This window comes from Pituophis catenifer, unplaced genomic scaffold, assembly GCF_029215685.1.
Source record: "Pituophis catenifer annectens isolate HBS135680 unplaced genomic scaffold, rPitCat1.0.hap2 SCAF_8, whole genome shotgun sequence".
In the NCBI taxonomy this organism is placed as follows: domain Eukaryota; kingdom Metazoa; phylum Chordata; class Lepidosauria; order Squamata; family Colubridae; genus Pituophis; species Pituophis catenifer.
Window position 1 is genome coordinate 718,837 of NW_027256888.1, and position 16,795 is coordinate 735,631.

General features: G+C 37.2%; 1 protein-coding gene across 1 annotated transcript in view; it reads left to right on the forward strand.

Annotated features, from left to right (window-relative positions):
* SLIT2 (slit guidance ligand 2) overlaps positions 1-16,795 on the forward strand; it is a 198,265-nt gene that overhangs the window by 100,437 nt on the left and 81,033 nt on the right. Inside the window, exon 5 of the mRNA XM_070948985.1 lies at positions 16,346-16,417. Coding sequence (XP_070805086.1) covers positions 16,346-16,417 — 72 coding nt within the window. The remainder of the gene's footprint in view (positions 1-16,345; positions 16,418-16,795) is intronic.

The window sequence follows — 16,795 nt, forward strand, 5'->3', positions numbered from 1 at the left end:
TAAAACTAAGCAGAGAATCTGACATCAATATAGTTTTCTCAAAGGGGAAAGCAACTATAGAAAAGAACAAAACAAATATAGGCACTGTGATGATAAAAGGGGGTCTACCCTATCTGATAACCAAAGAAAGATGGTTACATAACATTGATTCAAATATGGAAGATTGTATTGAAGCAGATGATGAAAATGTCAGTAACAGTGACAATGATGAATGTAAAATAACTCATGATAACAAAAATACACACAATGAGAAGAAACCAAAAATAGGTAAACCAATTCATGATGAGTGTGCTCATATCTTACACAGGAAGTTAGGACATGCAAGCTTTCCTGTAGTACAAAAAATGACTGAACACGCAGAAGGTGTAAAAATAAAAAATTGTGAAAATTATTTAGAATGCTCAGTATGTAAATCCACCAAACTAAAAACCAGTCCTAGACCAAAAAAATCTAACAGATCAACTAACAATATTTTTGATTTGGTACATATGGACTTAGTTGGTCCATTAACTCCATCAATTACCTATAGAAAACGTTACTTCCTTACAATAGTGGATGATTACAGTCGCTATGGTTTTGTTTACACATTAAAGCACAAGGATGAAACCTTTCAGAAATTTAAGGAATTCTACAAACGCATAGAAACACAACATAATATCAGAATAAAACAAATTATGACAGATAGGGGATGTGAATTCATGTCTAAAGAATTCTCCCAATGGTTAAAGGATAGAGGGATGCTACATTTCACGTCCAATCCATTTTCTGCCTTTCAAAATGGGATTGCAGAGAGAAAGAACTCCACACTACAAACCATGATTAGATGCACATTAGAGGATGCTGGTTTAGGCAAACAATTTTGGTCAGAAGCCTTACATTATTCAAATTACACTCAAAATAGAACATGGTCCAGTATTGTGAATAAGACACCATATGAGGTGATGTACAATAGAAAACCTAAATTAGCACACATGCACATATTTGGAGTTACTGCAGACGTGCACATACCTAAACAATTGAGGAGAAAGGGAGAAAACGTATCCAGGAGATTAAGATTCATGGGATACGAAACTGGAACCAAAGGGTACAGATTCATCGATAATAATAACAAATTTATAGTATCCAGAACAGCTGTGTTTCATGAGCAGGCCAATTGGTCTAAGTTGCACCTTAATGAAATTTTTCCTAATAAAAGCAAAGATAATATACCTTGCGAGGAAGGAACAACAGAAAATCAAAATATTAGCAAAAGTAAGAACAAAACCAAAACTTGGACAAATAGTCAGCATAAAATAAAGACAGACACATTAACAAAAAAGGAAGCCAGATATTTGCATGACAACCATAGCAAACCTGAAAGAAATATTAGAAATAATAGAAACCAAATACCAAATAAATACAAAGATTATATTATGCATATGGATGGGGAACAAATAACACCTAATACATATGAGGAAGTATTGAAACTTCCCCGTGAAGAAAGAGAAAAATGGGAACTAGCTATGGAAAAAGAAATGAAAAGTTTACAAGGATTAAATGTATTCACACCTGCGATCGCACCTAAGGATAAAACAATTATAGGTACCAGGTGGATTTATAAAATTAAGAATTTAGAAGGAGGTAATACCTTATACAAGGCCAGACTAGTTGCACAAGGTTATGCACAAAAATATCCAGAAGACTATACTGACACATATTCACCCACAGTGAGAACAGAGAGTGTCAAAACAGCTCTTGTAGTAGCATCTGCACTCAATCTAGACGTGTTTCAATATGACATACAGACTGCATACTTACATGCAAAATTAGATAAGGAAATATATGTAAGAGCACCACACAGTCAATACACTAATAAGAACGAAATTTGGTTACTAAATAAGAGTCTGTACGGATTGAAGCAATCTGGCAAAAGATGGTACGATTGTTTGGTAAAAGTATTAAAGACCATGGATTTCAACGCCACCACTGCTGATAACTGTTTCTTTGTAAAAAAGAGTAATGATCATATTGAATTTGTATTAATTTATGTGGATGATATTTTATATATTGGAAAGCATAAAGAGAGCAGGGAAATCTTTGTAAATAAGTTAAACGAACACTTCTCATTGAAATCACTAGGTAGAGTGAATAAATACCTTGGTGTACAAATTAACAAAACAAAAAGGGGATTCAAACTTACTCAGAAAGATAAAATCATTGAACTCCTAAACAAATGTAACTTAAATAATGCCAAAACATGTGACACACCTATGCAAACTGATTTTCTTAGAAACAATGATGAATCTTCCCCTGAGTTTAAAGACAACACATTTTACAGATCAATTATAGGTTCACTCCTTTATATATCTAATTGGACTAGGCCAGATATTGCATTACCTCTCAATTTATTGTCAAGATATGTTAGCAAACCAACCTTGTATCATTGGGAAGCTGTCAAAAGAATTTTAAGATATCTGAAAAGTACATTAGATTTTTGTTTAATATTGGAACCCAATAATGACAAAGAACCAAAAATTACTTGTTATGCTGATGCAGATTGGGCCGGTGATACATCATGCAGAAAGAGTACCTCTGGTTATGTTTTTCTATTGAACGATTGTCCAGTTTACTGGTATACTGGTAAACAAGAACTGGTAGCCACCTCTACCACAGAAGCAGAATATGTTTGCTTGTCTAAAGCTGCAAATAACCTTGTATGGTTCAATGATTTGATCACAGATGTTTGGAAGAAACCTACTTTACCCTTTATTATGCATGAAGATAATAAAGCGGCCATTGAAATTTCTAGATCCGATGCAATTGGACAAAGGTCCAGGCATATTGATATAAAATTTAAGCACGTGAGACAACTATCTCAAGACGGATTCATCAAAGCAATACATTGTGATACTTCTGAACAATTAGCTGACATATTAACAAAACCCTTACCTTCTAAACAACACAAATATTTAACTTCTAAATTATATGTATTATATTGTCCTGAATCTGAATGTAACTGGTGTTGTATAACGAACCGGCATTTAGAGGGGGATTTGTCAGATGTAAATGCCTTATTCTCTAATGTGTAAATAATGTATATATGGAACATCAGGGGTTAACTTATTACTTGAGCTTTAATGTATTCATAATTTACCACTCCCATTCCTGGCTCCGCCCCTTGTATATAAAAGGAGCCATCCTCCCCATTTTCCTTGCTTCTATCTTGAATATTCAGCGAATATAGAATGCCTATTATGATTAAAGAGAATTATATTTAAACCTATAACTTCTATTATCTTTATTGAGTCTGATCCTGAAAATATTGCAACAACTAGTATAGTGGTTATTATAAATATAGTAACTACTCTAAAGTTCTTTAAGCCATATGTTTTGCTTTTTCTTTACAGCTTGAAGGAAAGTCTGATTTAAATCAGTAGAAAGTGCCTCTGGAGCAACCTATATATGTCTATACTTACTAATCCTTTTACAAAGGCAGTAATAAAGTTAGCTTGATTTTCCTAAAATGCAATCGTACTTCCAGGAATGAGAAAAAAAACATTGAGGAAGGAAAGGAAGGAAAAACAAGGAAGCTTCCAGAAAGGCAGTTTTACCTTTAATAATAATCAATATTTGTTTTTGGAAGAGAAAATGGTCATTGTTAGAAAAGTGGAAGTTTAAAAAAAAAACACCTATTAGAATCTTCCTTCTTTATCATTAACTGTAATTACTGCACTTCTCTTTTTCCCTCCCCATTATTACTAACTAAAATTTAGTTTTTTCCCTGAATAAAATAGCAAAAAGGGGATTAAAGTTCACTCAGCATTGGTCAGCAGGAGTCCTGGCCAGAAACTTCAATGGATGATACTCCAATGAAGGGATTTTCATAAATCTTGCAAGGATTTTTGAAAAGAGGGACGGCTATGGAATTTCTGTCGCAACATTACTTCATTACCTCTATTTAGTACAGCTTTTCTGTAACACTGTACTATACTCACCCCCTTCATTAAAATGGGGGAGCGAAGGAAATTCTGATTAAATCAGTAACAAAGCCCAAGAACATGTTTTTTTTGGCTCGTACGTTTTCAGATAGCATGGGAATGTTTAAAAACTAATAACATAAGACTTTTTTATGGTGGTTTGGCTGAAAATACTCTTGCATTTTAATGGAAATAACAGTCCTTCAAATTAGTAAGAGATTTCCTTTCATGTGAGTGCATATGCATATATCTATATATCAGCATTCATACATTCTTAAAACTAATAGGATTAGAAGCATTGCAAAGGGATTTAAACAAGATAATTAGTTTACTCTTATCCCCCATAACGCTGTAAAATCGTTCAATGAAAAGCCGTAGGAAAATGGGTCAGAAAATGTGTGGGAATTACATAAAACCGCTTAAGTAGGCCTCGGTTGGCTGTTCGTATTTTGAAAAGATCTTGGAGTATGTTGCATTATTTCAGATGCTTCACTATTTTGGACTGACAACTGGGGATGTAAAGGAAGGTGTCTTAATTGAACAGGTGGAAGTATTTCTGGAAAGTGAGAACTCCGTTTCGGGGTTTAGCAGTAGTTCCAATGAAGACTCTGCTCTGTGTGCTTAAACACAATTTCCAATCTCTCATCCGATGCGTAAATGACCCAGTGAAAACCTCAGAGCATTTTTGTCGGGGTTTTTAAGAATAGAAATTGAAGTACAGATTGTCTGACGCTTCTTTGAACTGTTACATCTTCCGTGCGTTGAGTTGAGCCCTGAAATCTCACACTAGTACAGTTTCATTTCGTTTTATTTCTTTTGGTGAAATTATGCCTATTTACTTTTGCATCTTAGAATTATGGGTTGGAATGGAGCTTGGAGGAATCCTACGAGCATCTTCCCATACTAAGTCTGGTCCAACCTTTGCTTGAAAATCAGCAGGGACGACACAGCCACAACTCCAGGAGGAAAACTGTTCTGCTGCTTAATACATCACAGAGTTGTGAAATTTCACAACAGCTGAGTTTTTCAACTTTCTCAGCCTTAAGATATGGGGGCTTTAATTCCCAGAATTCCCCAGCCATTCCCCAGGTTTGGGAATTCTGGTAGTTGAAGTCTACATATCTTAACGTTGACAAAATTGAAAAATGCTCTCTACAGTATAAAAACTTTTGTAGGTCTTCTCTTATCCTTGAGTGCTGTGGAGATAAAATCACACCCTCTAACACAGGGGTCTCCAACCTTGGCAAAAAAAAAAAAAAAAGCTTTGCTGGCTGGGGATTCTGGGAGTTGTAGTCCATCAGGCTTAAAGTTGCCAAGGTTGGAGACTCCTGCTCTATTGGAAAACTACTCTCAACTCTTCCCCACTCTTCTATTTTTCAAATTTTATTTTCATTTCATTAAACTGGACTTTACAAGATCAACTTTTTGCTCTTCTTTGCCCTCATTTAAGTTGTTAAGTTACTATCACAGTTGTTAAATGAATCTGGTTTCTCTTTGCTTGCCAGGAGGTTGCACAATGTGATCACATGACCCCAGGACACTGCAACTGTCGTAAGTGTGAGTCAGTTGCACCTGGATTTTGATCATGTGACTACAGGGAGGCTGCAACGGCCATAAGTGTGAAAAACGATCATAAGTCACATTTTTCACTGCTGTCGTAACTTCGAACGGTTACTAAATGAACTTCTATAAGTTGCAGATTACCTATAGTCTTCATTCTTTCCTATCAGCTTGAAGAATGTAAAGAACGGACTACAGTATACTTTTATAATAAACTTTTGTTTCAAGAAGTAGCATTATTCCCTGGATTGTCCTGACATTTTGCAAGTCTTTGGCAAGGCGCCTCTTTTGCAAAATGCCTGCCATTTTCCTACAAACAAACCCAACTTTTTTTTTTTAAAAAAAAATAGAAATTGAACTCCCCTGAAAAAAAATCTAACATTTCTAATTCTTGGCAGAAATATGCAGACAAGCATGTTTGGGCTATTTCCTTTTTTAATATATAGAATAAAATCCAAGTCCTACAGCAATCCACCAAACTTTTGCTGCTGCTTATCTGGAATGCAGCATGGCATGGAAAAAGAAGTTTGTCAGATCTATTTGTTAAATTCCAGGAGGGATGGTTAGTCAGGAAGGCAGGGAGTTTTGACCAAAGACACCCAGGAATTCGGGTTTTCTGACTCTAAACTTTACCTAATAATGAGCTTGGCACACCTGTGACATTTCATTCCAAAAATTAGGTCTGTTTCAGTTTTATTTGGGCATTGAAAACATAAACTACTGCAAGGTTTTCTTTGGAGGGAGGAAAGATATATATAATGAGGTTAATTTTATTTGCTAATCCGGAAAGTTTAACTTTAGCAGAGGGCTAAAAAATCATGATCTGACATGAAAGGAGTTTAAAAAGCCAAAAATTAGTCTTTATAAAGATTGCATTCTATAATCTATCATCTTTATAGATTATATTGACATTTGGATTGAATGAGGCAAGGGCACACAATCTTTATGAACTACAGTAGTCCTCGATTTACAACCATAATTGAGCCCAAAATTTCCATTGCTAAGCAAGACCTTTGTGAAGTGAACTTTGCCCCATTTTACGACCTTCTTTGCCACCGTTGTTAAGTGAATCAGTGCTGTTGTTCAATTAGTCACATGGCTGTTAAGTGAATCCAGCTTTCCCTATTGGCTTTGCTGCAATAGGGGATCATGTGATCCTGGGAACACTGCAACCGTCATAAATGTGAGTCATGTGCCAAACGGCTGAATTTTGATCATGTGACCACGAGGATGCTGCAATGGCCATAAGTGTGAAACACCACGGTTATAGCTCACTTTTTTCAGTGCCATTGTAACTTCGAACGGTCACTAAACTAAATGTTGTGGCCCGTACGCGGCCTGTGCAGCTGGTAGCTGATTCCGACAACAAGGAGGCTGGTGTGGTGCTGTGCCAGCAGCCTGTGCAGCTGGCACTCGAGTCGGACAATGAGGAGGCTGGAGAAGATGTGGTACCAGAGGCAAGGATTCAGCCAGGGCCTTTAGAAGCTCCCATAAGTGAAGAGGATGAAGAGGAGGAGCCTCTTCTTGATGCACGGGCGCGCAGAGCTGCCAAAAGGCAGGAGTGGCTCCTCAGGAGGAGGTCTCCTCGAGAGTAAGGCTTGGGGCTAATTGGCCACTCCCTTCGCCTATTTAAGGAGGAACGCCGACTGAAGCAATTTGCAGGGAACAACTTAGTTCACATTCCTTCGTGTCTTGTCTTGCTTATCTTATCAGCTTCCTGTAAATTGCTTCTGGGCATTCTGCCAACCATAGTAAATTTTCAGTTATTATTCTTTGAATTCTTGGCGGCTGTTAATGCAATTAATTAACAGCCATTGTTGTAAAAGACTGGTTTATTCAGTAAATTAAGGTTTGAACGGACTTTGTGTGTGCTGCTTTCTTTGGGGTCCGTAGCTGGGGCAGAACACTAAATGTTGTAAATTAAGGACTGCCTGTATTTGAATAACTCTGGAAGTACAAGTCAACCAGCATCATTTAACACCCACATTTCTTGGGGGGAAAAGCTTGCATTAAGAACTTATATGAATGAGATGAATGGTATTATTTCACATCGTTATAATCGGGAGCGTCACCTGGGAAGTATTCTACAATGAGAATGAATACACGTTCGTGATGGGAGGCCTGTGAGACAGAAAGTCTTGCCAAATTTCTATTACTATTTTATTTTCATAATCCAATAAAGGAGAATATTTGTGGCTTGGGTTGAAACGAGGAGTTTGCTCCCAGGCTGGGCCCTCTGTTTATTCAGATCTATTTTAGTTATTCAATGAATATTTAGCATGAGGATACATTACATACATACTGCATAAGTAGTGTTTTCGTTTAGAGTACACATTACAATTTAGTTTTTTATTGTAATTTTTTCTTTTATTTCCAAATCAGCAAAGGAAGTTTTAGTTACTAAATTTCTTCAGGGCTTAGAAATTAGAAATCTAAATTATATAAAATTGATATTAATTTATTAATTTAATTTATTAATAAACATTAATAAGTTAATTAATGTATATTAAATCACAAGAGAGGCTAACAAAAAAGACTCAGATTTTAATTGCTCTGTCTGAGGCTTTCAGAGGGAGAATGTGCGTTGTGATGCTTTTGGAGCAATTCTTAAAATCAGAGATATTTTTGGACTGGTAAATTTAAGCTGTCGTTCCAGAAGAATTTATCTCATAGATATTTTGTATTTATGTACCTTTTCTTCCATTGTTTTTCTGTTGAATCTTCTTTTCTAAATCAAGTCTGGTGTTATAAGAGACAATAAATAAGCTATTATAGTGGCTGTACCCAAAAACAAATATTCTAGAGCTGTCAAAGGCACAGAAAATCTTTGTTTAAATGACCAAGTCAAGAATTATAATTCTCCAGGGGGGAGAGGAGAGGGTGAAACATCCTGAGCCTTTTGGTTTCTAGAAAAATGAGGACCTAAGTATACTTGCTCATATAACGTTATACACAGTGTGGAAAAAAATAGATGATTGCTATAATCTGCTCCCAAGGAAGTAAATTCAAGGCAGGAGGAGTTTATGGGCAGATCAAATGTAGCTCTACTCCCCATGACTCACAGTTAATAATAGTATTTGATATCACAACTGGATGTGTTGGCTGTCATCTTGGATGGTTTAAAAAGAATTCATCGGTTGGTATGATGTGATGTAGCCAGGAGATCGCTAGGATGACGAAGGTTGACTGGCTGCCTTCTCTTCAAGTCTTCAGGGGTTTGCCTTGAAATGATTACTCTTTAACACCACCCAGGAGACACGTGGAACTCAAGGAATGTCACGGATGGGAAGAGTCATGGTAGACGCACGGATGCCTTCCATAAGTGGGGCAAAAAACCCACCCCCAAATCATGACTGGCCAAAAAACAAACTATCCAACACGTAAGTGTTTATGGAGATTCTCGGGCCTCCAGGTCATGGTTGTCCCAAAGGTGCTTTTTCAGGAGGCAATTGGACTTTGTGTTTTCTTGGGGGGGGAAAAACACCAAAGCACCTTTGGGATATCCAACGCATAGTGACAGATTATCAATAAAGGAGAATATTTGTAGCTCAGGGTTGACATGAAGGGGTCCTTGGTGCCCTCTGAGCGGTCTGAGATTTCTTGCAGATGTTTCATGACCCAAACTAGGTGGCATCAGGACTAGCACTGATGAGGTCACCTACTTTGGGCAATGAAACATCTGCAAGAAATCTCAGACCGCCCAGAGGGCACCAAGGAGCCTTCACATAGTGACAGAACCTATGAGGGAGACTTCGCTGATTTTCTGGTTGTGACAAATGACGTGAAAATATATATATATATATTTGAAACTTAGATATAAACATTTGCAATCTGCCTGTTGAGATTTCAGATTTTATATTCTGTTTTGTGTTTTACCTCTGTGTGTCTTTTTATTGAAATATGATGTGAATGCACCACATGATAAATAAAATAAGTTTAAAAAGAAGAAAAAATTGTGGGTAGCTGAAGTTTCTGGTGGCTAACAGCTGGCACGGTCAAATCACATGCAGTAGGATATCATGTTTTTCACAACACTTGTTGAACTCCACAAGCAGACTCGTTACTCTGTCTTCAGTCGGTGTTATTAAGGACGCATTGATCTGGAAGTTTGTTGTGCAATCACTAACTGAATACCTCCTTCATTACTTTTTTGGGGTCAACCAAGGTCAGCTAGATGGGTGCAGCGGTTCATGGTCCTGCCAACAGCAATGTAGGAAACGGTATTGCTGTATCTTTTCCATTTCTTGTTTATTTTACGTAGTGTTGTTACCTCTTTATCGTAAAGGGAGTTGGCAGATGAGATATCAGTTGCAGTCAGCTGGCTTGTCTTGAAAGTGATGATACAGAATGAAAATGTCTATCATAAGAGTTTTGTAATCAGCGGCACTTTTTAAAAATGATTTTAAAATCATTTTATGGAAGCCGGCATTAGACCTGAGTGGACTGTGGACCATCGTCTTCTGCTGCCATCCTGTCTCCATTCCCTCTAGGCTCACCCTGTGCCTGCCTAAAGAGATACTTTGAGAGAAGATTTTAGCTCTAATTTATATCTCGTTATCTTAAGTTCCCAAATACACACAGCTCTTCTGCAGCCACAGGGCTGTGGGTTTCCAAAATGGAAGCCATCCCATCCGTGACGGTGACACGTCCTGATAATTGAAACAGGATTGTAGAGACAAGAGAAGGCAAGACGAGAAACAATGGATGGAAACCATCCAAGGAGAGAAGCAACCTAGAACTAAGGAGAAGCTTCCTAATGGTGAGAGCAATCAACCAATGGAATAGCTTGCCTTCAGAAGTTGTGGTGCCCCATCACTGGAGGCTTTCAAAAAAAATGGTACAGACATTTTCCAAAGTCTCTTCCATTATTCTATGTTCTATGGACTCTTGCAAACTCTCCTAATATGTCAATTTGGGGTGGCCTTCCTGCTGAAATTAAGTTCAGAAAAAGCTGCGTTGGATCTCCTCATCCAAAATACAAATATATAGGCATTAAGGCATGACTGGTGTTTACTTAAAATGATGCATTACAAACAGCTGCCTAAGTAACATTTTTATAAATACAGCGCTGGTTAAAACATTAGCAGGAAGTTATGCTGACAAATGAAGTGCGAAGAGATGAAACACAACTATCACAAGCCATACATTTTCTTAGGCACGTTGCTTATTCAGCTCTTTAGGGAACGATGCCGTTTGAGGCGCATGCTTTATGGAGCAACTTTTATGAATGTACTAATATGATCATACACTTTGCCACAAAGGCGGAGTAAACGGAGAAGAGTTTTAACAAATGCATTTTGCTAACTCTTTGGACAGGTCCTACTTATTGATGTGATTTAAAAGCTCGGGAAAAGCAGTGCAGCTGTCACTTCTAATTGTAGAAAGCTTTCCATCTTTTTCCGCTTTATTTTTTCCAACCCCATTTCTAATGAAAATGTTCCAATATATAATTTAATTTTCTTTGGGCTTTGCCATAAAATCAATTAATTCTGAAAACATTCCAACCGGCAGAAGTTGTCTGTCAGAAAGCAGTTTGCTCCAGCTTTCTATATAATTAAATTTCATCGCATACTTGTCGTAAGCTTTGCAATACCTAATATTCCTTAAGACAAACGTGTAGGAAGATATAGAAATATAACTTGTTTGATACACCTTCATTTCCATCTCAACTGTAATTGGATTCCCCCGTTGTTGAATATTGTCTCCCAGAGAGTAAATCTTTTCTCCAAAAGTTTAATCAAATCTTGGCATAATATGGCAATTCCCCCAAACACTAAAATATGCTGCAACTACATTCTTTTATGGGACGGGGTAGCTCAGTGGCTAAGACAAAATAGCAAATAATAATAATAATAATAAAAATGAAAATTTCATAATACAGTTCAAATCTAACTTGCACAATTCATGTTTGTCAGTATTCCCCAAAACAACAAAGCAGCAGGCTAACAGCTGAGAGACAGCGTATAAAAAGTTAAAAAAATATTCCCCCCCCCCCACTTCAATCATGACCTCTTGCAGATCTTCAGTTGAGAAAGGCTGTTCGGGACTCTCTTTTTTATCGGCAGTTTTTGATGGGAAACGTACATGGAAAACCTGAGATCAAAGGCTTCTTATCATTACAGGATGTAGAATTTTAAATCTATCTGTCTATCTGTCTATCTGTCTATCTATCTATCTATCTATCTATCTATCTATCTATCTATCTATCTTTGCTATCAGCCATTGTCCCATTTTATGGCAGTGAATTCCACGTGCCAATTTTCCATATATCAGAGTTACAGAAGTTTGTTCATGCTGTAGTAATAAGTAAGCAACGGGATAGAATGTTGTTAAAGATATATAAGGAAAGTGTATTTAAATAGTTGTATTTTTTTTTTAAAAAGAAAAGAAAACAGGATCAGTCTTTTCGACAGGTTGGTTAATACATCACGCCCTTCATAGTTACCCATAATGCTGGATTTTGTAAGATAGAAAAACCGCATAAACTACTGTGACTTTCTCAGAGTGTGATTTTCTGAAAATCATGTTTACTGCTTTGCTTCTCTTTATATCATAATCACTATTTGTTTTCCTGAACCATTGCGACTTCTTTGTAATATGAACAGTAAATCTGCTTAGGAATTTAATTTTCTATAATGAATAATATTTACGGCCTGCTTAAAACAGTGTTATGCTGGGTATTTTTGGCAAATTAGTCTAAGTGCGTTTCTGGAGACAACAGGGAATGGAATTGATCTACTTCAAGAATTACTAATATGCTGCTACAGTTTATTCCAGGAATAAATGCGAGACTTTAAAAGAGTTTGTATTTCACCAATGTTATATTACAGGGACTACAAAATAAAAACGTAAGCTCCAAAGTTTAAGAAAAAGGTTTGGCGTTCAGTAAATTAAACTCTGAATTATAGTCAATACCAGAGCATTAAATCCCAGCAAAGTTGCTACGAAAGACTTGGGTCTATGCTAGAATTATTTTAGTTCCCAAACTAGTTTTATTCTTTCACCCATGTTGTGAAAATATATCACGGGAAAATGTTATATGCACCTCGCCGTATCATAAGTCTCTCTTTCTACAGTGGAAATAGACATATAATTCCAAGTTAACATCAGATGTAACTTTATAATATAGGTATAAAAAATGGTGCAGACAAATGCAGTGAAATAAAGTCCCACGACTTCAAGAATAAGTATTAAATAGAAGAGCACAGCTTCAGAGAACAGAATCAGAAGTGGAGAATAAATGTAGCACAGGATTGGATTGTTAGATTCTGAAGGTTCTTCTGAAGTTTTGTTCTTCCTATATCTAACCTTCTTCCAATATCTCAGGGGCTTCTGCAATTAAGGGGGGGGGTCAACCTATGCTCCAAAGCACCTGAAGGCAGGACAAGGAGTAACGGATGGAAACGAATTGAGGAGGGAAGCAACCTAGAACTAAGGGGGAATTTCCTGGCAGTGAGGACAATTAATCAATGAAACAGTTTTCCTCCAGAAGTTGTGGGTGCTTCATCCCTGGAGGAGATCAAGAAGAAATTGGACAGCCATTAGTCTGAAATGGTCTAGGGTCTTCTGCTTGGGCAGGGGGTTGGATTAGAGGACCTCTAAGCTCCCTTCCAACTTTGTCATTCTGTTAAGTTGGATTTCTTTGGGCTGTGAAAATATCTACAGACCCCTCGCATCCTGGACATAAACTGTTTCAACTCCTACCCTCAAAACGAGGCTATAGAGCCCTGTACACCAGAACAACTAGACACAAGGACAGTGTTTTCCTGAACGCCATCACTCTGCTAAACAAATAATTCCCTCAACACTCTCAAACTATTTATTAACTCTGCACTACTATTAATCTTCTCATTGTTCCCACCACCCATCTCCTTCCACTTATGACTGTATGACTGTAACCTTGTTGCTGGTATCCTTAAGATTTATATTGACTGTTTCCCTATGACTATCATTAAGTGTTGTACCTTATGATTCTTGACGAACGTATCTTTTCTTTTATGTACACCGAGAGCGTATGCACCAAAGACAAATTCCTTGTGTGTCCAATCACATTTGGCCAATAAAGAATTCTATTCTGTTCTGTTCTGCTCTTCTCTGCTCTGCTCTGCATTCTCTTCTCTTCTCTTCTCTTCTCTTCTCTTCTCTTCCCTTCCCTTCCCTTCCCTTCCCTTCCCTTCCCTTCCCTTCCCTTCCCTTCCCTTCCCTTCCCTTCCATTCCATTCCATTCCATTCCATTCCATTCTATTCTATTCTATTCTATTCTATTCTATTCTATTCTATATTCCTCTTCTCTTCTCTTCTCTTCTCTTCTCTTCTCTTCTCTTCTCTTCTCTTCTCTTCTCTTCTCTTCTCTTCTCTTCTCTTCTCTTCTCTTCCCTTCCCTTCCCTTCCCTTCCCTTCCCTTCCCTTCCCTTCCCTTCTCTTCTCTGTGAGCAAATAGACAACTAGAACAATATACTCAGCTGGGAAACTTCCCACTTCATTGTGGCACTCTTTTTAGACATTAAATTTCTATTATCAGGATAGCACAAGTGAAGTAGTCCTTCACTTACAACAGTTCATTTAGTGACCTTTTGAAGTTAAAACCGCACTGCAAAAACGTGATTTACGACTGTTGCAGCCTCCCTGTGGTCACGTGATCAAAATTGGCAACTGACTCGTATTTATGGTGGTCTCCATCTCCTGGGGGGGGTCACGTGACCCCCTTTTGCGACCTTCTGACAAGCAAAGACAATGGGAAAGCCGGATCCACTTAACAACCATGTTACTAACTTAACAACTTGCAGTGATTTGCTTAACAGTTGTAGCAAGAAAGGTTTTAAAATGGGGCAAAGGTCACTTAACAAATGTCTCACTTAGCGTGGGAAATTTTGGGCTGCCTGTAGTTGTTTTAAATGTGAGGCTCAGTTGTGGTCATAAGTCGAGGACTACCTGTTCTGTGGGAGGATTCAGTTTTAGGTGCTTAGTTATGCTTTTTGCTTTCTACTGTAATCTCAGTAAGTAAGTGCTTTCCATTCCTTCCGCTACACCGGATAGTTTCTGCAAAGTATTGAATGCTTTTGTAGATTTATGGTACTACTGATCAGTCTCTTAAGAGAGGTTAAGCCATAAAGGGAAAATAAAATTACCAGTAATTAAATTTAGAAGCAGGTGTGCCTACTACAGAAAATTTATTATCTTAAAGTAATGTTGATTTAACTACGCAGGGAAGAAAAGGTCCCTTATCCCAACTTTAGAAGAGCATAATTTCACTACTGCACACAGCAGTTTCCATTAACACAATTAAAATAATAGCGTTCTGTGCTTTGAAAAGTAAATAGCATATTCAACTGAGATATTGGATGGTGAGTAATAAAATAGCTGCAATGCAGAGCTGACTTCATTGCAAAGAGGTGGAATATGTCTCTCTAATAGAGGCCCCTGTTCATTCAGGAAATAGACAATAACATCTATTACGACTATTCACTTAGAACTTTTTATTATGAATTCAGAATTTAGCATCGTCTACTTTGAATTGGATACAGTTTGCTGTTTGAGAATAGTCTCTAAATTTGCAAGTTTTCTAAAACTTGCATACAAACCATTGTTTGTTCTAGTTTATCCTCCAGTTATTTCTCTGATACGCAAATGTAAATACACACTTTCATAAATACATTTTGCAGTCTGTGTAGCAATGCTGCAGATTCAATAATTAATCAAAACGCGATGTAATTTCCAGGGCAAATTGTACATTCAGGGGTAAAACATTGTTTAATGCAGCAATTTATTCACTAACATGATGAAAACACTTGAAAGAAGCAAATGGCATACAACTTCATGTATGTTTAGTCGCTCTTAAGTGAAAATTGTAAGGAAAGAACAAAATCTGTTATTGATCTCCGTTAAGATCAGTCATGCATGGCACGACTATTCATGGCAAATTGGAAGCAAAGATTTCTACTAAAAGCCCTGCCTTCATAAAGCTAAAAACATATTATATTTTCTTACACATTCATTTAATTACACCCCGGGAGAATTGCAAATACTCATATATGCCATATTCATATTAAAGAGTACAGAAGAGCAACAAAGAGGATTAGGGGACTGGAGGCTAAAACATATGAAGAACAGTTGCTGGAACTGGGTATGTCTAGTTTGATGAAAAGAAGGACTAGGGGAGACATAATAGCAGTCTTCCAATATCTCAGGGGCTGCCCCCAAAGAAGAGTGAGTCAAGCTATTCTCCAAAGCACCAGAAAGCAGGACAAGAAGCAAGGGATGGAAACTAATTAAGGAGAGAAGCAACCTAGAACTAAGGAGAAACTTCCTGACAGAGAACAATTAACCAGTGGAACAACTTGCCACCAGAAGTTGTGGGTGCTCCATCCCTGGAGGTTTTCAAGAACAGATTGGACAGCCACTTGTTTGAAATGGCAATGGACTCACATTTATGACTTAACAACTGCAGTGATTCACTTAACAACTGTGGCAAGAAAAGTCATAAAATGGGGCAAAATTCATGTATGTATGTATGTATGTATGTATGTATGTATGTATGTATGTATATATTCTAATGGATGCATTGGGAAATTATGTAGTGCAATTAATGTTGAATATTTGCTGTTTCCTTCTTCCTTTTAACTCAAGCATTTAAGAGTTTTTAAAATGTCCCTTGTGTTTCGAAATTGGGTATTACTAAGTAGATTGTGTTTGTGTGTATGGTAATTGATAAACTGTCAGAATACAATGAAATGCATATAATTAGGGTTAATCCCAGTGGGTTGGGTTGATTTGATACAACTGTTCTTAAGCGAAAAGATCTATTGAAGCTATTTATTATCTTTTCTTAGGGACCTCAGTGAAAACCAGATACATGCCATCCCAAGGAAGGCTTTCCGTGGAGCTGTTGACATTAAAAATCTGTAAGTATTTATATCTTCTTTTATTCATTTCTTTATTTTATAGAGCCACCTATCTCAGACTTCGCAGCCTTCCTTTCTCCAGATATACTTTGTTGGTGATGATGACAATAGGATGCTACAATGGTCGTAAGTGTGAAAAATGGTCACAAGTAGGGAAGCACGGGTATCTAGCTAGTACTGTATATTTCCTGATTAGGGCCTGAAGTTCAGCAAGAAATGTAAGTTGAGAAATTCTGGTTGTAAATATGAAATATACAAAGCATCCTATGTATTTTGGCTACTTTGGATTGCTTTCTCTATCGGTTAGGTTTTTGGGTAGTAAAGAAATATAAAATGGCTCCAGTCCTTCACGGAGAAGAAATTTCCTAAATAAAATAG